Below are 24,324 nucleotides of genomic sequence, written 5' to 3' on the forward strand. Positions count from 1 at the left end.
AAGCCCTGTCCAATTGTCAATTCCTTTTTTAAAATCCAAGTTTGATTATTCCTCTCGGTAGGATTATTCCTCTGTTTCAAATCCTACAATTGCTTTTCATCTTTAGGACAAAATTCAAAATCCCTAAAGCAGGTCACATCTTTCTCTGGCTACATTGAACTTGTTGATGCTCCTCAGATGCATCTTACTCTTGCTCCCCAAGCCCAGGCCTTCGCTTGTGCTTTTTCGTCTGTTTGGACAACTCATACCCATCTTCCAGGTCTCAGCACAAGTGTCCTTCTCATCTCTTTGACCATACTCCACAACCTTCTAATCCAGGCATGCTCAAACTACGGCCCATGGGCCACATGCGGGCCCCCTAGCACATTTATCTGGCCCTCCGGGTGTTTTTGCCGCAGCTGCCTGTCCTGCTTAGCACCGACTCATTCTGGGCCCACAGTGCACACTCTCCAACGGTCTGAGGGACAGTGAACTGGCCCCCTGTTTAAAAAGTTTGAGGACCCCTGTATCACTTTTGCTTGTCTTGCCAGATGAATTGTAAGGTGCCATGAAGGGAAGGAATTGTGTCCATGCCAGCCTTTATTGTCCTGTCTCCACCACACAGCACAATGCTTGATATACAGTAGGCACTCAGTAAACCTTACTGAATGGAAGATAACCCCCTGTCAAAGAGATAGTCATTTGTATAAATCAAACAAGTCACCTACAGAGACAACAGGGAGCAGGGTTGAATATGCTAATTGGCCACAAAATCCCTCATAGGGAAATAGACCTCAACTAACTTTCTTTCCCATGGCAGCTGTCTCAATCTCCCAGCCAGAGAAGAAAGCTTCCTCCAATGTAGCACAGACCACAAAAGCACAATCAAAAATAAACATGTCAAGTTTCTAGGTCAGAAATGCTCATTTTTCAAGAAGAGCTGATAATTTTCACTAAGGTCTTAGCATTCGCCTCTTCCTACTTCAAACATTTCTGGAAGTTTGTATCAGTCTGCTAGGGCTGCCATAACAAAATACCACAGATTGGGTGGTTTCAACAATAGAAATTAATTTTCTCACAGTTCCAGAGGCTAAAAGTCCAAGATCAAGGTTCCAGCTGATTTGGCTTCTGGTGAAAGTTCTCTTTCTGTCTTAGAGACAGCCCGTATGTTCTCATATAGCCTTTCCTCAGTGCATGTCCAGGGGTGGGGAGTAGAGCATGAGCACTCTGGTGTCTCTTCTTATAAGGGCACTAATCCTATAGGATCAGGGCCTTACCCTTAATGACCTCATTTAACCTAAATTACTTCCTTAGAGGTTCCATCTTCAAATACAGCCACCCTGGAGGTTAGGCTTCAATATATGAACGGGGGAGGAGGAACACAAACATTTGGTCTATAACAAAGCTCCATTTCCCCTCTCCTTCTCTAGTGCAAAAAGAGCTAAGTTTAACATGCACCCAGAAAGCTAAAGAAAAAAAAAAAAAAAAGCTAAGTATCTTCTTATGTTTTCTGCATTGGTGTACTAGCCTGCCATGGCTTCCTGCCAGAAACCTGTACCAATATATGTATTTCCTTAACCCGATGGCTAGACAGCTTCAGTTAGGAAGGCCAGCTGTCCAGTTAGAAGGAAGAAGAGCCAATGAAAATGGGAGAGAAATAACTGTCAGAAAGCTAGGAGGACTTTGTAGTGACTCAATGAAAGGACTGAGTAAAATCAAAAAACAGCTTAAGACCCCACATGATGCGGCCCCCATCCATCAAAACAGTCTTATTTCTCATGACTCTGGCTCCATTTCCTTACTTACCAGCTGTGATACCTTGGGCAAGTGACTTAAGCCTCTCGTTCCCTCAGTCTCCCCATCTATAATACCATCTCAGAGGGTTATTGTGAGGATTAAATGAATGCCTCCAACGTGCCAGAACTGGGCCTGGCATATATTAATATTAACTTCTCACTAACCATTAGCTATGTATTGTTACACTCCCCAGTCTCCTCCTCTAAATAGGCTGCACATCTTCATCCCAGATTCCAAGTTCTTGCTCATGATGTTCCTTCTGCCTGGAATGCCCTTTCCAGCCTCCTCTGCCTACACATGCTTCAACATCCTAGTCAGGCCCTCCTTCCTCCACAAGGCCTTCTCTGTACTAATATGGCATTTACTGCCAGTTCAACTCATCCCAATTGAGTAACAATGTTGCTTTGGCTGTTACCTATTTTATGCATTTATATCTACTTCTCCAGGAAAGAAGCTGTTTCTTAACCTTTTGTGTTTTTCAGTGCCTAATACAGAGCTACACTGTAGATGTTCAGTAAATACTGCTGGAAGAAAGGAAGGAATAAAAGAAAGACCAGATTCTGGGCAATAAAAAGGTCACCTGCTCACGCCTGTAATCCTAGCACTCTGGGAGGGCGAGGCGGGCGGATTGCTCGAGGTCAGGAGTTTGAAACCAGCCTGAGCGAGACCGTGTCTCTACTATAAATAGAAAAGAAATTGATTGGCCAACTAATATAGAGAGAAAAAATTAGCAGGGCATGGTGGCACATGCCTGTAGTCCCAGCTACTCGGGAGGCTGAGGCAGCAGGATTGCTTAAGCACAGGAGTTTGAGGTTGCTGTGAACTAGGCTGACGCCATAGCACTCACTCTAGCCTGGGCAACAAAGTGAGACTCTGTCTCAAAAAAAAAAAAAGGTCACCTGCCCAGCGCTGGCAGGTTAACACGGCCCACCACCTCTTCCCTGCCAGGAGAGGCTCGTTTGCGCAGGTCCAGTACACTCATCCATGTAGTATGATTCTGCGGTCCCCAAACCCCAGGCCACAGCCTGGTACCAGTCCGTGGCCTCTTAGGAAACGGGGCCCCGCATCACCTTCTGAGCTCCGCCCCGGCCCTCTCCTTCTGTGGAAAAATTGTCTTCCATGAAACTTAAGAACCCAGCCACACAGCAGGTGAGCCGCGGGCGAGCGAGCTGTATTTACAGCCGCTCCCCATAGCTCGCATCTCCGACCGAGTCCTCCCCCGGCCCCACATGAGTGGAAAAATTGTCTTCCATGAATTGTCTTCCCTGGTGCCAATCTGTTTGGGGATCGCTGGTAACCACTTTCCTTGCATCTAGGTGAGAACCGTAGGCGTACGCCTAAATTCTCGTGGAGGCCACCAGAGGGCGGCATGTAGCAGGGAGCTCACAGCTGCCGCCGGCAAAGGCGGGCTCCCCGCGGTGCTAGCTACTGCGACCGTCCGTCCCTCCCGCCCCCCATCGCCTTAGACACTCCCCTTCCCAAGCAACCCAACTTCCTCCGAGCTTCCATTTCTAACTCAGGGGCACCTGTCTGGATTCCAAGTATCTACTGTGTTGGAACCCAAAGGTTCCCGAAACACGCAGGCCAGGGAAGCCAAGCCGGTGATAATGGCAGAGGGAGGAGGAGGGGTGGGGGCAGGGGAAGCCAGTAGAATCAACAGGGCAATCAGGAGGGGAGCTCGGGTTGCAATACTTACAGGCTCCCTTGCTAGGGAGCCTATTTCCCCCACATACACCCAGGCTGAACCCTTCTCTGTGCGCAACCCTTCGGTAAGGAAGGGTTCAGCACCACTCCACTTCCTTTCCTTAGGCCACGAGTGTGTGGGAACTGTAAATTATTAGCCAGAATTCCTACGGGTCATCAGTAGGCCCAGTGACATTCCAGAAACAAATTTCTCCAGACGCTGGGACCAGGGTAGGATGTGGGCCCAGCTGGTCCATGGCCTGGAGGTTGGGGCCAGGACTGCTGGCTAACAATAGGGGACTGAGATGATTTAAGTACAGTAGCCATAGGGGGCTGAGCCCCCGTGGAGCCCTTACAAACAGAAGGGATGTGCACTGGCTTTCCCCTCCCAGACAACTCTGGACCTCCCAGTCTGTATGCAAGCTCAGGATGGAATGTTGGTCCTCTCTGGGTGGGAGATGGAACCACTCCCAACCCAAGGGCATGACTCCTCTGGTCTCTGTTGCTGATGGATTGGGATGTCCGTTTTGAAGGGAGGAAAAGGGTCCAGAAGACTCTTGTAAGGAAGGAGGGGGGAGCCAAAAGTAAGGTGTTGGCTCAGGTTGGTCCTCTTTCTCACCCTGTCTGGATAGAGGTGTTTTCCAATAAGCTCCTGGAAGCCTTCCCTTTATTAGCCCACCAGGAAAATGTCAGACATCAGATTGGCTGGCTGTGTCAGACAGTGTTAACGCCATGCCCCAGCCCCTCATCTTGGCAGGCTGGGCAAGCAGATCATTATATTACAATTTATAAATAGAAAATAAAATTATTGGGTGGGGTTGAGGCACTGGGGAAGAGGCTATATAGTCCTTGTCAAGGAGTGCCCACCATCATCCCCACCTACCTAGGACCGGGAACATCTCCTCTCAGTTCGAAGTTGCCCCTAAACCAGACAGTTCCCATAGAGCCCCATTTTTCTCCCTATCCCTCCCTCCCTCCCTCTCCCAATCAGTATCATCTGCTGCCCGCAACCCCAGATCTCAGCCAGCATGCCCGGTTTCGTTGGGCGCCTTAAGGTTTCTATGCCTGGGGCGCTCAGCCGAGCAGCTCCTCCGCCAAACGATAGAGGAGCCGAGAGTACCAATGCATGCCAGTCGGCTGGACAGCCCCGCCAGGGAGAAAAGCCCCCAGTGCATGCAGCAGGCGCAAAGGAGCAAAGGCGCGGTGTGCCCACTGGTGACTCTCTAGAACCGCGTAGCATGAGGCCAGAACATCGTTGACCAGCAGCGTCCCGTGCGCGGTGAGCGGCGCGAACACGCCTACGGCTTCCTCCCGCGCTACGCGGGCCACGCGCGCCGGCCGAAGTGCATCCCCGCCAGGCGCCAGCACCGAATCCCCAGCGCGTAGCCGGCGCGCGAACACCGGTGCAAAGTCGCCTGGCGCAGGCGCCGGCCCTCGAGCGGCAAACACCAGGTGCCAGGGAGTGAGCAACAGTTTGCGAGGGGGCCACTCGGTCTCTACAGCCACAAACGAGGCCCGGCGCTGCAAGTCCCGGTCCAGAAAGAGCAACACCGGCGTGGGCACCACCCGGCCTGCCGCATCCGCCGCCAGCACCCAGTCTCCGCGGTGCAGTTCCCGCAGCCCCTTCCGCTCGCCGCTCCGCAGGCGCACAGTGGCATTTCCCGGAAAGCAGCCGCCCGCCCGCACTGCCAGTGAGTTATCTGTAGGGAACAACCATAGGGAAGATTGAATCGAAATCAGCGGTTCCAGAATGTTGGTATAGATTCTCAAAGACGTGAGTCAAGCCCAGGCAGACCTCACCAGTTCTGGACAACGCAATTTCCCAACCTGGGTAGGAATGGAAGAGTGGTTTACAACAGTTAACACCCGCTTGGTCTCCCCTAGGGTGGCAACAGGGCTACTGCAGACTCGGTTTCCCGGAGGGAGCCCCTTTTGGGCAGACCTTACCACCCGCCCCCTACTGTACCAGCTTTGACCGACACGTGGACGTGGTTGCGGGACTCGTAGTAGACCCAGTCGAAGCCGGCTTCCACTGCTAGGCGCGCTAGCAACCCATACTTATTGCGGTCGCGGTCGGACGTGGTGATGTCTAAGGCACGGCCTTCGTAGTGGAGTGAGTCCTGAGCATGGTGGCCGTCCTCGTCCCAGCCCTCGGTCACCCGCAGGCGCACTCCGGGCCACATGTTCATCACTGCAATAGCCAGCGCGTTCACCCGCTCCTTACAACGCTGGCGGGGAATAAAGGAGTCAGTCTCCCCATCACGACTACCAACGCCATCAGGGCAAAAGGGACCTTCATAGGAGGGTTGATTCTTCTTTGTCAACCAAGCCCCACTCCTCTCCCTCCCAGCATTTGAGTGCCCTGGGGAAGTGAGAATCGGAATAGGTGTAGTCGCCAATCTGCACTGTCTTCCCACCGTGTCGTTGGAGAACTGTGGGGTCACCTCTGAGGCTGAGAGGGGCACCCATACCAAGCTAGCTCTTTCCCCATTTTTAATGACCGCCCCTCATTCCTAATGGTTCTGGGACCTCAACGTATCCTGGGAGAGGGCCAGAGTTGAGCCAGCGGTTGGAAGCATGGTTGTTGGGGGTGGGGGTCGCTTCTGGAGAGCAGCCCCAGTTCGAGCCCGGCCCCCGCCCCAGGCCCCGGCTGCCCTCCCTCCGCCTGATTCATCTTTTGTTTCGTTGCCTTCCCTGGCACTGGGCATCGCTTCCTTCCTTCCTTCCTCCTCCTCCTTTCGGCCCCTAGCATTAACCCCTTCGTGATCTGGGTACCCCCCACAGAGGTGCCCAAGAGGAGCTGTGCGAAATCAAGGCTACTGGAAAAAGGGTAGGGGTGGCGGGGGCTGCGCGAAGTACAATGGCTATTCTCCGGAATGACTTAACCGAGCGAGAATCCCGGGCCGAGGCCGGGGACGGGCCGGGAGAAGCGGACTCAGCAGCTCCAGCCACAAAGGCGCTTTTCAGCCGCCCCGGCTCAGGGAGAGGAAAGGGCAGAAAGCCGCGCCCCACATCCCTGCTCCCGCCCGCTAGGTCCCCTCCCCCAGCGCGGCCAGTCCTCCCAGTTCCAGCTAAGGCTCTCTCCATCTCTGTTCCAGATGCAGCCAGAAAGGCGTGGGAGTAGCACCTGAGGATAACGGGAGCTGACCATGCGCGGATCTGGGGGGCCCCCTGCAGGGTGGGAGTGGAGACAAGGAAAAGAAGCAGCGGCTGAAGCCTGCACCCGGGGGAGTGAGACCACAGTTATCTTGGCCGCTCCAGTCTGGGAGCTGGAGACCTTGGCTCGCACCATAGCACGAACACCGCGGGAGGAGGCACCAAGAGGACAGCTTCCTTTTCTTCTTCCCCCTCACACCTCTTACTCCGGACTTGATTTTCCCCTAACTGCCAGAGGGACACTTTCCCCTTGCCCTTCTTCTCTAGTCCTCTCAACCTCCGCAGGATTGGGGGGGGGGGAGGAGGCAGAACAGGAAAAGTGGTAGCTCCTTCCAACTTCTTGTCGTTTTGTCCCCTAAGGAGGCCCTGAGGCCCTGACCTGCGGGGGCAGCGGCCCAGTGCAGAGCCAACTCAATGGAGGCCTTTTGCAGCCAGGGTGTGGGAGATAAGCAGTGCTGAGGGGGTTCCCAGGCCTGTCAGAGCCCCTCCTGAGCCTGTCCCTTGTTCCGCCCCCTCTGCTGCAGGTGGCAGCCAGAGGGAAGAACCACTATGTTCCATGACCACGGAGGAAGGAAGGAATGTCCCCTTCCCAAACTCTGGTAGGAGTAAGGCTTCAGAGCAGGAGCAAAAAGAAATTCTTTCTCCCCTAGACAGGTTTTCCTTACAAAATAACCTGGAAAACTATGACGATTAATCAGAGGAAATCCGTACCCCTCCCTCTCTCCCCACCTCCCCACTCCATACACAATTAGGTGGTGTAATGGAAAGTATATTGGGCTTTGAATCAGGAGTCCTGAATTTTAGTCCCAGCCATGCCACTAATTAGTTGCGAGACTTTGATTAAATTGCTTTTCCTCCTGGGAAAAGCCCAGCTCTCAGATGTAAAATGGGGTGGAGTTGGGTGGAAGAATGTGACCTCCAAGTTTTCTTTCAATTTTAACATTCAAGATCACTGGACAGAGGTGGTCCTTCTCTTTCAAGGCATTGCTAACCTCACCTTAAATTGTTTCATTTCCAGACTACAGCAGATGCTCAATTGTGGTTGTTGAATTTATTGAATTCTTTAATACCAAGGAAAGCTCCTCAGCTGAGCTGAGTTTGGGGGACCTGGGAGTCCTCTGATTCTCAGGTGGGCCCATCTGTTCTCACTGAGGACTGCTTTTTACCCCAGGACTGTCCTTTAGACCCTAGAATAGCCCTGCCCTAGTTCTAGGACACCTTTCCTGTACCAAAGACAATTCCTGCCCAGCCCTTCCTTGGGTAGATGGTCTGGTGACCTGACCCATGGCCACCCCTTTCCCAGCCCCCTTCAGTCTCTTCTCTCTTTGGCCCACCACAGAGATTTTCCACAATCAGGTCAGGAGCCAGGCTAAAGGTAGACCCTTCTGTCTGCTGCCTAGCTAGTTCCTGGCCCCCAGCTCACCCCAGCCCTTCCTGCCTGGCTGGGTGGCTGACCCCCGGTCCACGCCTCAGCCATTTCCCGTCTCGCCTGCCGCCATCCTCCCCTCCTTTCCCCGCCCTGGCTGCCTCTCCCAGCTTCACTCTCGCTAGTCAGCCCCTCCTCCCCCTCTCCATCCCAGCTTCTCCCAGTTGGGATCCTTCCTAACCACTCTGTCCCACCAGCAGGTCCAACCCACCCCTTTTTTTGGAGGGAGGTGACAGGGCAGGGGCGGGGAGGTCTTTAAGACTAAGGTGTCTGTGGACGGAGCCCGTCTCGCTCTCCTGGGCTGCCGCAGGAAAACGGAGGAGTTGGCGGTGCCCTGGCGCAGGTGGAGAGAAGCCCTCCTTACCTCGGTCATCAGGCGGTCGGCGCCACTGTTCTCCTCATCCTTGAAGATGATGTCTGGGTTGTAGTTGGGCACAAGGTCCCGGAAGCGCTCGGAGCCCCTTGCTACCCTCCCCTCGGCCGGCCCACTGGCGCCCAGGGTCCGCTCGGGCACACTGGGGACAAATTGCTTGTAGAGCAGCGGCACGAGCTGCTTGCGCACATAGCGGCGCCGGCCAACCGGCCCTCGGCCTGGCCCGCAGCTCTGGGCCGGCAGCGCCAGAAGTGCCAAGCAGCACAGGGGCAGCAGACTGGCCGGCAGCGCCATGGGTACAACGGATTGGGGCCAAAAGGGACCGTTGTTCTCACTAACTCGCCTGTCAGTTGGGCATCTCCACAGGCACCAGAAAGGCGCAGCAGGCAGAGCTGCCCCCAGAGTGCCCTAGAGCTCTCGTGGCTCTGCGCACCTGGCTGCTGCTAGCTCTGCCTACATGTCCCCAGGGGGGTCTGGAACCTGCTACTGACGGACCATCATAGCAGGAAAGGGGGGTCGTGTGTGAGTGCCAGCCCAGCCCTTCTCTGCTGCCCTGCTCTGGTGCTGTCAGAACGCCCGAACTCCGCCTTAAGTGGCCCCTGGCCCCGCCCCCCGCCCATCTCCCAGGACCGTCCCGCCCCCTCCCACCCGGGCGGGGGATCTAGCAGGTCACCGCTGGTCCTTTTCGCGACTAAAGTATGTCCCATCCTGGAAACGAGGCAGGCAACTGCCTAGGAAACCCTTGTAGCTTTACAGTCCTTGGCTGCCTGGATAAGCATCCTTCTACCTCCAAGCCTAAACTTGGAACCAAACCACTCTCCTGTTTCTTGAATTGGGTCTTTGCTCTCCCAAAGTCTACCCTGGCAGGCCATGCCCTCTGCTGTCATCCAGAAAGTGTGGGTTCCAATTTCTGCCCAAGGCCAGCCAAGCCTTTTGAAAATACAACTAGAGCCTCCCCTTATCTGTGGTTCTCCCCAAACTTCCCCCACTCTCATCTCTCCTCACACTCAGTAGCAACCAGGACTGGGAGGTGTGGATAGCAGGGGTCCATTTTCCCTGGTAACTTTACAGCCCTCCACTAGGAACTTCCTCAGACCAAGGGACAAGATTGGTACTTATAGTGCGGATTAGGACGTCCAATTTTTGTCCCTTTTTTTCTTTGCCAGGCATCCAACAGCTGCTTCTTTTCAAATGAATAACTTGTCAATAGGAAGCTGCTAAAGGGCAGTGGGCACTTAGTCTGTAAAAGGTTAAGGGTCACCTCCCTTAGCGTTCATTTAGGCACATATCTATCCTCCCTTTCTGGACTCCCAAGGGCTCTACACTCAGCCACTCAGATCTCACCTCAGGCACTTCACCTACCAATTTGTCATTTAGAAATCACTTCTAAGGCCGGCGCAGTGGCTCACGCCTGTAATCCTAGCACTCTGGGAGGCCGAGGAAGGCGGATTGCTCGAGGTCAGGAGTTCAAAACCAGCCTGAGCAAGAGTGAGACCCCCCATCTCTACTATAAATAGAAATTAATTGGCCAACTAATATATATATAGAAAAAATCAGCTGGGCATGGTGGCGCATGCCTGTAGTCCCAGCTACTCGGGAGGCTGAGGCAGGAGGATTGCTTGAGCCCAGGAGTTTGAGGTTGCTATGAGCTAGGCAGAGGCCATGGCACTCACTCTAGCCTGGGCAACAAAGCGAGACTCTGTCTCAAAAAAAAAAAAAAGAAATCACTTCTAAGAAGCCTTCTCTGATGTCCCAATACCACCAACCTGTGTTCCCTTGAAAAGTAGTGATTAACTGCTGGTGATGGTACAATATTAGAATTATCTGGCACCCCTACTAGACAAAGCTTTTTTTTTTTTTTTTTTTTTTTATTTTCACCTGCCTTCAACCAGCTGAGACAAAGCAATTCTTAAGTACAATCTTGTTTATCATGTATTACCAAGGCTAAATGCCTAGTCAACAGTAGGGTGCTCTGCAAGTATTTGTGGATTCTACACATTTTTGTATTCCATACTTACGCTCCCCTCACCCTACTCTCACAGCAACTTTGTGTAAAATAGAAAAAAAGCATCCCTTCAAGACATCTGCCATTTATGACAAAATTGTCATAGTAACTATCCATATGATGACTCTGAGGCAAATGGTGCCTATAGAAGTTGTGCAATGCACAATCTGTACAACCCTAAGTATAAATTTTGCCCTATTCCAACATAGCAAGGGGGCTATTCAAGGAACTGATAGCTCCTGGAAAGATGATATAGGAATCAAAACCCTTGTCAGACAGCCACTTTTACTCTTTATCCAAGTCAGGAGGGACAAGGCTGAAGGCACGAGTGTACAGGGGAGGTTATCCTATTCCTATGCCCATGTCCTATGCACAATACTCAAGGTACAGAAACAAGGCCATAGGCTGGGCACAGTGGCTCACACCTGTAATCCCAGCACTTTGGGAAGCTGAGGTGGGAGGGTTGTTTGAGGTCATGCGGTCCAGACCAGTATGAGCAAGAATGAAACTTTGTCTTTACCAAAAACAGAAAAAATTAGCCCGGTGTGGTGGTGAGTGCCTGTAGGCCCAGCTATTCAGGAGGCTGAGGCAGAAGAATGGCTTGAGCCTAGGAGTTTAAGGTTGCAGTGAGCTATAATGACACCATTGCACTTTAGCTGGGGACAGAGCAAGACCCTGTCTCAAAAAAAAAAAAAAAAAAAGACAGAAAAAGAAACAAGGACAAGGCCATTGGTATAAGGAAGAGATCAGTGCACCAGCTGCTTTAAGTAAGCAAGGCTAAGGAAGGAGGAGTTTCCTACTGCTCAATTATATGGCCTAACACCAGATCCAAGTCCCTAAAGGATACTAAGAAAGCAGAGAAAGGGAAAGAAAAGGATGGTGGGAGCAAGGCTGTTCAAATAGACACAGAGACAGGCTTTTTAAAAAAACAAAGCAAACTCTGAGATCAACTTTATTGCTGATGCGTGTAGCCTCCTTTTCCCTATGCCCTTACTCTTTCCGGTGGTCCAAAGCCCCTCCAGGATAGCACAGTGCTTCGGCTCTGCTGGGCCAGAGGCAAGGGAGACAACCTGCCTCCTGGCCTGCCCTGGCCCAGTCCCTCCCCTCCCCTACCCTATTGCACATCAAATCATGTAAACATGGCTACGGGCATGGCCCGGAACAGCAGTGAGGCAGATTGATGTGTAAACGGATTTGGGACCAGGAGCTAGACCCACTCACCCAGCCCTGCCCCATGCTGAGTCTTGAAAAGCTGGGGGGCCTGGTCCCAAACTCTGGCTCAGATTATGCAACAGTGCAGATGGCTCAGCTCCCCTCTGCCATCCACCCTCTCAGACTCCTGGTCCTGAGGCCCAACTACTTTCAGGCTCCTCTCCAGGCCTAGGCAGCAGATGGCAGTGTCCAGTTTTCTCCCTCCCATCCCCAGCTGGAGGTCACTGGTGCTGGGTCTTCCTAGATGCCCGGGGGAAACCAGAGACAGGCAGCGGCAGTCTGTCCAACCCTACAGAAGAGGGGGAAGTGGACAGTCAAAAGCAGGGCATAGGTCCAGTCCCCCAGGCATACGACAGCCAAGCCACAGAATGGGTGGGTGAGGTATGTTACACATAAAGCAGGAAGCACACCCTCTCCGCTGCTGGAATGACCAGTGATCCAGAGCACCCCATCTTACAAGCATCCCACTAGCCTGCACCCTCACTTCTCACCAAAGGCTCGGATCAGCTCTGCCCGCACAGCTGCGGTGAAGGTCTTCACCAGACACAGCGTGGTGAGGCCTGCAAAGGCTGCGTTGTAGAGGAACACGATGTAGAAATTGCCCAGCCAGTTGAAGCGTCCAAAGTCACCCAGCAGGTCAAAGCGAGTGAGCCCTTAAGTACAAAGGTCAGGATGAGAGGTGGGCTCCCCAGCCCCTCTCCTGCTACCAGCCCAACTTTCTGCTGCCTCCTGGTGGCCACATCTCAACACTGCAACTGATAGGTAGCCTCTCCTATAGGTCAAATTCTCCTACCTCCTAAGCTCTGTCTCAAGGGCAATTTAGAGCTGTAGAAGGAAGTGTCAACAGCTAGGCTTGCTCCAACTTCCCTTCCAGAGTCTGGCATCTTCTCCTCCAATGGGAACCCCCTCTGACTCCCGGTGTCCCTATGAGCTCCCCAGGCCTGCTACTTGTTCCTGAGCCAGGAACCTACAAGCTGGTCACCAGGTTTCTTTCAGCAGACAGAGCAGTGTGGCAGCTAAGAGCTCAGATTCTGATCAGGGTGCTTTGGTTCGTATCCCAGCTCCACACCTAACTAGCTCTGTGATCTGGGGCAAGTTCCTTAAACTCTCTGTGCCTCAGTTTCCTCAATTATAAAACAGAGAAAAGAATGGGACTGTAAGAATTAAATGAGACAACACATATGGAGCATACTATATGTGCCAGGCACTATTCTAACATTTACTGGGCCCTTAATAATACTGTCATAAATCAAAACTCTGCCCACCCCCTAAATATTCCTACCTGCATCCAATCTAAAGGAACTAACTGGTGGACCCACAAGTCTACTTTCTTACTAAATTCCCATGGCATAAGTACAAATAATACAGTGGAAAGAATATAAACTTAAGAACTAAATAGAGGGTCGGGTGCGGTGGCTCACGCCTGTAATCCTAGCACTCTGGGAGGCCGAGGTGGGTGCAAGATCTGGAGTTCGAAACCAGCCTGAGCAATAGTGAGACCCCCGTCTCTACTATAAATAGAAAGAAATTAATTGGCCAACTAATATATATAGAAAAAAATTAGCCAGGCATGGTGGTGCATGCCTGTAGTCCCAACTACTCGGGAGGCTGAGGCAAGAGGATTGCTTGAGCCCAGGAGTTTGAGGTTGCTATGAGCTAGGATGACACCACAGCACTCTAGCCGGGGCAAGAGTGAGAGTCTGTCTCAAAAAAAAAAAATAAAATAAAAGAACTAGAGATTCTTTAAATATGAAAACATTTATAAAATACAGAGGATGAAGTGGTGGTAGGGTTGTTGCCTCTGTATCTCCCATACTGCCTTGGGGTGAATTAGTTTCATTTTTAAACTTTTTTGTCAGGTAATTCTAGATCATAGCATTAAAGGCAGGAGAAAGACTGGGTGTATTACCTGATACCCAGTGTGTGCAGAAAGCACTGGACTAGGGTTCAGGAGACAAGGGTTCTAGATTGACTTGGTCTTATCTAAAGCTAGCTATATAATTCTGGGTCTATCAATGAGCTTCTTTGTGTTTCTCTCCTTTTTATTTTTTTAGAGACAGGGTCTCACTCTGTTGCGTAGGATAGAGTACAGTGGCATGATCATGTCTCACTGCATGCAGCCTTTAAGTATTGGGCTGAAGTGATCCTCCTGACTCAGCCTCCTGAGTAGCTGGAACTAGCTTGTACACCACCATACACAGCTGATTTTTAAATTTTTTGTAGAGACGGGGTGTTGCTATGTTTCCCAGGCTGATCTCAAACTCCTAGCCTCAAGCAATCTTCCTGCTTCAGCCTCCCAAGTAGCTGGGATTACAGGTGTGTGCCACTGTGCTTGGTAGTTTCTCATCTTTCAAATGACAACATTTATTAGATGATCCACCCAGAAGGAAGATTTGGGGAAAAGTAGTCATCCTCCACCAAATAGTAGAAGTTTGTGGCAAAGGCACTGGGATGTAGCAAATGTAAAAAGTATAAGCTTTGGGCCGGGCGCTGTGGCTCACGCCTGTAATCCTAGCTCTTGGGAGGCCGAGGCGGGCGGATTGCTCAAGGTCAGGAGTTCAAAACCAGCCTGAGCAAGAGCAAGACCCCGTCTCTACTATAAATAGAAAGAAACTAATTGGCCAACTGATATATATATAAAAAAAAAAAAAATTAGCCGGGCATGGTGGCACATGCCTGTAGTCCCAGCTTCTCGGGAGGCTGAGGCAGGAGGATCGCTTGAGCCCAGGAGTTTGAGGTTGCTGTGAGCTAGGCTGACGCCACGGCACTCACTCTAGCCTGGACAACAAAGTGAGACTCTGTCTCAAAAAAAAAAAAAAAAAAAAAAAAAAAAAAAAAAAAAGTATAAGCTTTGAAACAACACTACTCCAGCACTCAGTGTAGGCACTTTATAGAGCCTCAGTTTCCCATCTGTATAATGGGGATAATATTAATACCTATTCAAATTTTCTTGTGGGAATTAGAGAGAGCATGTGGGTACTCACAAAAAGCCAATTCCCTTACCTCATCCTTTTGCTACTTACCCAGGGTTCGAGAGAACACGGGAAGTGCTGAGCTTAGGACCAGGAGACAGACACAGTTCCCAATTATCTAGATGGAAGTAGGGAAAGGAGAGGAAAAGGTAGCAGAGCTGCCAGCACTTAGTACCCATCCATGCACCCAGGAGGCTTCCCCTACTCCCTCCCAGCTACCTGTGTCATGGCTGTGTCGTGCCATCTGGGCCGCAGGCTCCGAAAGAGTGGAGAGCTATAGAAGCCCACAACTGAGGACACCATCAGGTAACTGCCACTGGGTTAGGGAAGAACTGGCCAACTCCCAAGATTAATACTTCACCTTAAAGGGAATAGACCTCTCTCCCAGCCCTCCTTTCAAAATCACCTTCTCGGCCGGGCACGGTGGCTCACGCCTGTAATCCTAGCTCTCTGGGAGGCCGAGGCGGGCGGATTGCTCGAGGTCAGGAGTTCGAAACCAGCCTGAGCAAGAGCGAGACCCCATCTCTACTATAAATAGAAAGAAATTAATTGGCCAACTAATATATACAAAAAATTAGCCGGGCATGGTGGCGAATGCCTGTAGTCCCAGCTACTTGGGAGGCTGAGGCAGGAGGATTGCTTGAGCCAGGAGTTTGAGGTTGCTGTGAGCTAGGCTGACGCCACGGCACTCACTCTAGCCTGGGCAACAAAGCGAGACTCTGTCTCAAAAAAAAAAAATCACCTTCTCCTTTTTGAACTTAAGTTCAAACTTGCCCCCTTTCCCATCACTCCCTTCCAGAGTCCCAGAGGAGACAAAGTCCAAGAGGAGCTCTGTCCAGAGTCCCAGGAGACAGGTTTGGAGAAGAGGCAATGGTGAGTTTCCAGAAGGATACAAGATGAGTACAACCTGAATGACGGCACCAAAGGAGCCCAGCTTGGAGAAGGAGACCTGGCCCAGGGAGGCACCCTGAGGAGTGGAGCAGTGTCACTGTGGAGCACTCCCCACCATCAGCACCACCCAGCACCCAGCCCACCCTCTGTCCTCAGCTTCTGCCCCTCCTCCCCAGCCTTGCCTAGGCCTTCCCCAAAGGATATGGTGAGAGGGCAGCCCAGTACCTGCATGCCTCGGGGCATGGCAGCCTCATCAATGAGTAGCTCCAGGATGTGGATGGCCACAATGAGCACAGACAGGCCCTGTGGGAGGCAAGGCCACAGACTCCCATCCCTCCCCTAGCCCACAGCTGCACCCAGTGCTGAATGTTAAGAGCAGAGACTCTGGTCCAACATTTTCAGTTTCCAAGCATAGTTCTGCTTCCAGTTAGTTGCGTCAGGCCTCCTCCGGGCCATTATTAGCAACAAAGTGCCTTTGAGGATATTATATGATACACCTCTTCCAGATGGAAGGATTGCAAATCCTCCAACTAACAAGACTGGAGAGGAATGGACTGGATTTCAATGCTTATTCTCATCACAGAGCAAACCTGCATAACTACTCAATGGTTCTGTGTGACTTTGGGCAAGTTACTTAACTTCTGTTTCATCATTTATAAAATTGGGATTGATGGTCTCAGCATAGGGCAGGACACAAAATAGGTACTCAGTGAGAGGCAACTACTATTATTAATGATAACCAGGTCCCCTGCATCTCCTTCCTCCTCCCCGGGAAGGCCTAAAGCACTCAAGGGCCCACTCCCCACCCCCACCGAGGGCGGTATACCCACCGTCAGCACCAGCAAGCACAGCATGGCCAGTGGGTAGCCTAGGTTCCGCTGCCAGGCTGAAGCCTTCCGTCGCTTCTCTGTGCAGGGATGGGAGGCTGTTAGTAAGCACTGAGAACAAGGGGCTACTCTCCTTGGAGAAATACAGCTATCCCAAGCCCTACTAGCCCACATACCCAGCAGGACCCTCTGTGTCTGCAGGGCCAGGACCTGTCTGTGCAGCAGCTCCATGTCCAAAGGCAGCCAGCAGGAGGTGGGATCTGAGGGCAGAGAAGACAGTGCTTGCTGCCCCCTAGTCCTGCAGTCTCTGCCCAGGTCAACCCCACCATCCCAGCTGGGGAGATGTGTAACTCACTACAGATCCTGCGGGTCAGAGCTGCCTCCTCAAAGGCTGAGCAGTACAGCTGCTCCTCCAGGTCTTCCAGCAGCTAGGGGGAGGGGAAAGGGAGAGACTAACTGTTAGAGGCTCCTTGATCATCCCAGGGCTCCATAGTCCCCCAACCCTCACTCGTCACTGTGGCCAGCAGCTTTGTCCAGTTCTTCCCAACTGCCTTGTGTTCTGCCTTATATGTCTGATGACCAGCTCCAGATGACAAGGGTACAGAATACAGGAGTCAACAAAGGCTGTAGCCCTCTGCAAGTTATGTACTATACAACTATAGGGTTGTTTCATTGTTTGGCTCCAGCTTTGCAGAAAGCTCACCCTGCAGGATCAAAGGGCAAGGAAAACTACATACCCGGGGCTTGACCAGCAGCTTCCCAGTGACCGAGAACATGCGGGCAAGACCTAGCGGAGTACACACTGTGGGAACAAGAGCCAGTCACCTGCCAGGCCCTTCTCTCCACTCTTCCCCTTACCCATCCCTCCATTCCCTCTCCCTCCAGCCTGGTTACTCTGGCCCAAGGACCCTGCCCATTCTCTCCCAGACCCTGCACACTCACCCAGGAGCAGCAAGACCCCGAGGAAGGAGATGCATGAGTAGAGGTAGGGGAGGTAGTACTCCCAGAAGTCTAAGGGTAAAAAAGAAGCATGTCAGTTCATCTCTCTCCTCTTGCTTACTGGGGGCTGACAGGCCTCAGAGTCTAGACAGGGCACAGTACATAAGCCTACAGAGGTTAAGCAAGTAGTGCAAATGAGAAAGCTGGCCAGCATTATGAGAAAAGTGAGTGGCAGGGACAATGGTAAACTAGAGATCCTAAGCCCTAACTAAAAGGCACAACTGCTATTTGGCCCCAGTTACCAGGGACTAGTATAGCCAGATTCTCTCCCTTGTCAATCAAAGCCAGATATCTGGATATTAGTGTGAAACCTCCCAATTCATTGAATCATATGTATTTTTTAACCATTGCATAGGCCCAATGGAACATTTCTACAGGTTGGATTTGGCCAGAAGTCTGTCAGTTTGAATCTTCAGTCTAAGGGAGAGGGTGCCAACCTTCTCTCTACTTCAGAGGGATACAGTTGTTCCAGGCAGGGGGACATGGGCCAACTGAAGTGTCACTCAGCCTGGAGGCAGGGAAAAAAGCTGGGCTTCTCACCATAGAGTGACTCCCTGCTGGCTTTGTTGTTGTCCACAATGGCTGACGCCACCCACACCATGCCCAGCACCAGCAGAGTAAGGAGCATCAGCATCACCACCGTCTCATAGACCCGGCCCAGGACACCCTACAGAGGGAGGCAATAGGTAAAGGGGAGAAGGGGGTCAACATCAGGACAGTGTGGGTGAGGAAAGACATCAGTGATAGTGGCTAGGCTGGGGGAACAAGAGATGTCTGGATTCAGGAGGTAGGAGAGGGTGTTTCCTTCTTATTCTGCCAAGTTGCTCTGTCCTCCCATTCCCCAATCTGTGGTCATCTCATACCCTTCATTTGCAACCCCTTCTCCAGATGCATTCCTCATCATTGTCTGCCCTGAGAGGCTGACCTCTGAGGTCTGTATCACCCAAGCTCTTTGCCCCCCAGCTTTCTATTCAGCTTGCCTAATGGGAAGGACCAGCAGGAGAGTGGGAGGTCGGAAGTTTCCTACCTGTGTTTCCTCCCACCTTTGGCACCATGGTGTTGGCAGTGGCTATGACACTAAGACAGCAGCTCCTCTGCTGGGCGGCCACACATCCCCAGCTTCAGCTATCAGTGGCTTCTAGTTGTTTCCTCCATTTGCCCCCACAGGCCATGGAGTGGTGATGACTTCCTACTGTCACTAGAGCCTCAAACTCCTTGTTCATTCCCTAACTCTGACTAAACCTGTGCAAATAGTCTCTTTATTAAAATCTCCTCAGTTTTGGATGGTAAGATGTAATAGTAGAATGAAAATAAGAATGAAATGAAAATAATATTATCAAAAATAATTTATAAGTAATAAAAATTTAAATAAAAAAATAATAAATAAATAAAATAAAATCTCCTCAGTGGAACCATTTGAGTGGAATACTGTTTCCTGCCTGGATATATATCCCCTACTCACCTTTCTGGAGCCAGCAAAGCCCTCAGACTCGGTGAAGAAGTACGCAAAGGGCATGAGGAAGATGAGGGATAGGTTGGAGAAGAGAAAAACGAGGTTCCAGAGGCCTGGAGCAAAAAAGGGAAAGCAGAGGTGGTCAGTAAAGGGGGGCAACCCACAGGGGACTAGCCATGTGGTTGGGGAGAGGGTGAGGGAGGGCGACAGATGACTGATTAGCCCAAGGCTGCCCAAGCCTGCCCCATTCTACGTGCTCCCCATCCCCACCCAAGCTGCAACCTGGAGCCACACACCGTGGATGAGGGAGCCGTTGAGCCACTGGATGTAATAGTTCCGAGGCAGTGACAGCAACACCTCATTGCTGATGATGGAGAAAGGCAGGAGCAGGACAGCACCCAGGGCGACCGCCAGGGTAAAGGTGCACAGCTCAAGCCTGGGCAGAGAAGGGGGAGAGTACCCCTGCTTAGTTCAGCACTCACTGCCCTGTGCCCAAGAAGCCCTTTGTCCCTGAGGGCACATGTGGCTTCTAGAAGCTGCTGTAGCAGTGACTGACCTAGGGAAGGAGCTGTGCAGCTGGGGCTCTACCCACTGCTGCCACACCCTAGGCCTTTACCTCCAGGGAGGCCTTGGCATGTAGGATGGGCACATCAGACATTCATGGTAACCTGGTCACCTGCCATGTCACTTCCCCAGGCTGATCCCAGGAATGTGATCTTCCTGAACATGCCTATAGGGTGTGCCAGGCATGATGCCAAAGCTATGGGAACTGATCTTCTCCGCTCAGGGATATGGATTCCTAAGTTTTCAGCCTGGATGAGAGCAGGGTCACCCCATATGGCTATCCCCTGCATGAAGGCAGGAGTACAAAGGAGGACAAGGGGGGACCGAAACCCAGCTTTATAACCAAGGCCTGTGCCCTGGACTGCAACGGCTGAAAAGAAGGGATACTTTTATCTAGTTGGTCCATCAAGGGTGGAGGGCTGCCTTCTAGTCTACTGACCCAGAGGGGTCATCTCTCTCTTTCTGTCTCTCTGGATGTGTCAGTGAATAACAGCACCTGGAATAGGGCCTTCCTCTCAGAACCAAGCATGCCACCCTCAGGAGTTTCCACCTTCCCCACACCTGGCTCTGTTTCCATCAGTCTACATCCCCACCTCACTCCCTCCCCACTGGCCCCTGGGAGGTGAAGCCAAGCTAAAGCCATTTCCGGTGACTCAGGCCCCAGCTGACAGTTCCTGGACACGAGGCTCCCAGAAGCTCCTCGCCTAACCAGGGAGACAGGAACAACAGCTTTTCTGAGCGTCCTCAGGGTGAGGTGAGGCCAGAAGAAGCCAGAAATGAGATGGAATGGGATGGAAGCAGAAACTTTCTTCACTGTATGAGACCCCCCTTCTCCTCCCAGCTCCAGAGGCCTCCCCTAGCTCCCACCTCCTAATGACTACTGATGTCAGGTGCTGAGGCAGCGACACTTACGCAATTTTGTTGACTGTGGCATCTTCATCATCCACTACAAGAGACAGAGGCACAGGGAAAGAGGCAGGACATCAGTGGGCAGCTCTGGAAGCCATCAGTTACACTGTGGCCCCCTGCCCCTTCCCCAGCCCCTGAGAGGAGGCGGAGCTGTGTAGGAGGCTCTGGGAGACCTCACGCTATGAACCGCACAAACTGTTCTCCAGCCAAGGTAGTAGCTTAAAGATCAGCAGTCCCAGATGGAGAGAATATAGGCCAGAAACTCCCCTACTTCTTCCCTTCCTCCCCACATCTCTCCCAGCACATGTTCCTCTTTGTAAGCTCAAAATACACACAACTGGTCTGTGAGGTTGGTTATACCAGTGGTTGGGTGCAGGGAAGGGATATTCACAGAGAAAGTCCCCAAGGAAATTACACTAGGATAGCTGCCTTGTTAGATGGGGGCTTTTGAAGCCATCCTGAGAGGAAGGAAGGTTAAAGCCAGGACAGGATGATTTGGGCAGTCTGGGGCTAGGAAACAGGGCAAGCGTGTCCCCCTTCAATCACACAGTGTCTGTGGGAAGGAAAGCTCCACTCTGAGCACACTTAGGCTCCCTATAAAAAGAAAGGCCACCATCATCAGGTCCTGGTACCCAGAGGTCTCTGGTCCTGGCTAAGGGAGCACTAGGAGAGGAGAAGACACAGAGCCTGTGCCTCTAATGACATTCGCCCTGCAGTTGCCCACTCCAGGTTCACAAAGGGCTTTCACATTAACTGTTTCATCTGGTCCACACAGTAGACTGGGTAGACATGATAACACCCATTTCATAGGATGAAACTGAGGATTGGGAAGGTTACATGACTAGCCTAGCAGACACTTCCATTTAGATTTTCCAATATACCACCCTGCCCCCACCTGTGAGGAGGGGAGGCTGAAGAGGCAAAGGCTCAGAACAGCCCAGCAAAGCCACCTCTCCTTCCCAGCAGGCACCTTAGATCCATTCCCCTGAGGCTGGCCCCATGGCAACAGGAACTCTGGCAGAAGTGAGGGAAGTCACAGTACCTGTGGTGAACTCAGCAGGCTTCTTGAAGCGGGTCAGGAAGATGTGGCAGAGGATGTAGAGTGCCGCAAACAGAAGGGTTGAGATCTGTGGCAGAATTTGAGCTGGGATGAGAAGCTCTAATCCCCAGCACATTCCACAGCCCCAAGGGCCTCTCTATTAATTCTGTTGGGTCACTGCCCCAAAACAAGGCTCCCTATTTCCAAGGGTTCCTTCTTCTTCCCCAGCAATTCCTTCTAGTCAGGCCCTTAGGAGCCTCTAAGGGCCAGAAAGGGGCTGCCCCCATGCACCTAGGGAAACAGTACCATACCTCGTCCTATAAGCACTTTACTGGGAGAAAATAGCTTCAGCCCAACCCTGGCTGGTAAATGGGCAGAAAAACTTCCTAGAGATGCACATGCACACACACCGAAAATAGTCCATGAACCAGAAGGAATTTACTCTGAGCACTTTATTGGAAAGGAAAGCAGGTTTAGGGGGAGGAAGAGGCCTGCATTTTCCTGGCACTCCACCCCTACCTCACCCCTACTGCTGCCTTGACCCAAGCTCTAGGAGAGAATAAGTAGGAATCATGTTTCTAAACCAAGTCAGATTTCTACTCTATGTTTATTCAGGGGCCATGAAAGATCAGGTCTGCTCTGGGCCAAACCAAAGCCTCATTTAATCCTCTGCCCCTAAGAGCGACCTTAGTTGGGGCCAACGACAAAGTTTCTAGAGCCAGCATCTGCTACTTTAAAAGCAGTCCATCCTTGGACTACCTCAAGTGACTTCCAACTCTAGAGGCAGGCCTCTCAGGGTCTATTCCATGTCCTTGAATAGCTGGACCACCAATTGATCGTTATGGCAGAATTCGGCCAGATTAATCTGCACATAGATCCCTACCCTACCAAAAGTAAGCTGCTATAGCAGAAGAGGGGCTATGGTCAGCTCTATACTCAAAACCAGAGAGTCTCAAGGAGAGATGTTACGGTGTCTGAGGTAGGCCATGACAGGATCAGTTTCATGGGTCTTCCAATACCCAAGAAGAGCTGACCGGACAGGTAATCTGCATACAGCTATATATATAAGGATGGAAGAAGCCACAGAGACCCAGGAGAGCCATGGGTCTCAGACAAAGTTATAGCTTTTGATATATGAAAGCAGAATAAAAGGAGCCACTGATATTGCAGCTGCAGGATTTTTACAGCCTAGTGTTCTGCCCTGGGCTTGAGTAATAGTTAGGAATGGGGGAGGGCTCAAAAGGTCAGGACAGAGTTCCACGCAGCTCCTAGCTGGTGGTTAGGTTGTTCCCTAGCCTCTAGATGGGAGCCAGGTGGGGGAGGCACCAGAAGCCTTCAGTCTGCCCTTGGCCAGCACTGATATCCTCAGCTAATGGGATTAAGGATGGGGGAGACATCCAGAGGCTGCATCTGTCCAAGGTCTTATCCCTCCCTGTTCTCTACTGTCTCAAGCTCTGGGTGTGCCTCCACATGCTCAACCCATGTGGGACTGTCCACCCAGGAACATGCAAAGGAGGCTTCCTGAAAGCAGAATTCTACTGGAGTTCCACACATAGCCTACTATACTTTCCAGTCTTTATCCATAAGGGCAGACCTCATTATGTCCTGACACACTTTACCCCTTCTCCAATCTGAGCCTGCTCAGGGCCAGCTAGAGCCCAACCTGAGAAAAATAAAGGACTACCCATCAGTGGGTTTCTCCACTCATTAACACTTCTAATTCTTCCAAACTGTTCCCTTTCTATTTAGTATTTGGGGATGACAGTTATCCTGGGTAGCCCTGGGGAAGGAAACAGGGGGATGGGAAGGAAAAAGAGGGATGGGAATTCCAAGCAGGCCTGATGAAGATATGACTCCACAGGGCGCCCCTACCCCAGAAGTGTCCAGTGAGGTGGGGCAGGTTCAGCCATTGCTCTATGTAGCAGAGAGGGAGTAAGTAACAACGGCCAGGTGCCCTCTGAAGCACTAGGGGGACTACTCACAGGGGATATCTCTGAATGGCTGGCAAGTCTTTCAGAGTTTCAAACAAACACCAAGGAGAAAGAAAGAGGGGGAAACCTTGGCTGTTCCTCGCCTTTACACATTAGAATCCACCCCAGCAAGAGTTCTTGTTGCCAAGGTGGAAGACGACCCACCAAGTCCTTCGGTTCCTCCCGCCTGCCATCCCTACACTTCCCAAGCCTTTCCTAGAATCTAGCTCAGTGTGACGACGTCTCCCCTCAACATCATATGGGTTTGCCCTCAACCCAGTTTGAGGGGGAAACCCGAATCAACCCGCCCGAAGCAAGCCCATCCTTCTCCAACTACCAGGCAGGTTCACCAGCCCCTCAGACGCACGAAGGCCCACGCGGAACAGCCGCGGGGTCGCGCACAGGAGGAGGGGCGGGGGAGGGGCGAGCAGGGCAGGAACGGAAACCGCCGGGCTTTGTTTATCGCTCCGGGACCCAGCTGATGCGATCTAGGGGTTCGCCAGCCGGGCACCCGCCCTTCTGTCCGGACGGAGGCCTTCGTCGCCCGCCCCTGGTCCAAGCAGGGTCTGACCGCGCTGAGCCCAGGCGGGCTCCCACCTGAACTTCCACCGCTCCCCGGACAGCCGGGCTTCTCCCCGCCGCGGTCCTACCGCTTCCTGCCCAGGTCCCCCACTCACAATGCACTCGCGGACCCTCTCGTGGAATAGCTGCTCTCGCACGGATAGCACTTCGTAGTCAGCTGCTTCCATACTCTGTTCAGCATGACTGGAGAGGGGGTGTCTCCGGGCCCGGGGAGGACGAGCGGGGATGAAGCCGCCGCCGCCAAACACCCGGACCCAGCCAAGGAGCCTTTCCTCGCAGCCTCCGACGGAAACTCAGAGTAATCCGGAGCTCGGATTCAGTCGTCGGCAAGCCCCGCCCTTAAAGGGGCAGGCACCAGCCCGCCTAGTTTTAAGGGACTTTGGCCCCCCCTTTGCTCCCTCCCCTTTAAGGTCAGGCCACGGTCACGTTTCAACGCAAACAGCAAGCCACCCGACTAGCTACGAGGAAGCGGCGGTCTGGTTCCACC

General features: G+C 52.2%; 2 protein-coding genes across 2 annotated transcripts; both read right to left on the reverse strand.

The window, feature by feature from the left end:
- Positions 1-3,844: 3,844 nt before the first annotated feature.
- Positions 3,845-8,971, reverse strand: DHH (desert hedgehog signaling molecule). The gene is made up of 3 exons (XM_012761273.2): positions 8,406-8,971; positions 5,426-5,687; positions 3,845-5,159 (listed from the first exon to the last, which is right to left on the reverse strand). The coding sequence occupies exons 1-3, from the start codon at positions 8,706-8,708 to the stop codon at positions 4,534-4,536; spliced, it is 1,191 nt and encodes a 396-aa protein (XP_012616727.1). The 5' UTR covers positions 8,709-8,971; the 3' UTR covers positions 3,845-4,533.
- A 2,387-nt stretch (positions 8,972-11,358) lies between these two features.
- On the reverse strand, positions 11,359-24,315 carry LMBR1L (limb development membrane protein 1 like). The gene is made up of 17 exons (XM_012761287.3): positions 23,933-24,315; positions 21,289-21,373; positions 20,250-20,283; positions 19,070-19,209; positions 18,783-18,886; positions 17,861-17,987; positions 17,264-17,332; positions 17,059-17,123; positions 16,677-16,749; positions 16,498-16,581; positions 16,325-16,401; positions 15,720-15,797; positions 15,497-15,570; positions 14,823-14,913; positions 14,655-14,721; positions 12,123-12,284; positions 11,359-11,920 (listed from the first exon to the last, which is right to left on the reverse strand). The coding sequence occupies exons 1-17, from the start codon at positions 24,002-24,004 to the stop codon at positions 11,853-11,855; spliced, it is 1,470 nt and encodes a 489-aa protein (XP_012616741.1). The 5' UTR covers positions 24,005-24,315; the 3' UTR covers positions 11,359-11,852.
- Positions 24,316-24,324: the final 9 nt, after the last annotated feature.

This window comes from Microcebus murinus, chromosome 10 (assembly GCF_040939455.1).
Source record: "Microcebus murinus isolate Inina chromosome 10, M.murinus_Inina_mat1.0, whole genome shotgun sequence".
Taxonomy (NCBI): domain Eukaryota; kingdom Metazoa; phylum Chordata; class Mammalia; order Primates; family Cheirogaleidae; genus Microcebus; species Microcebus murinus.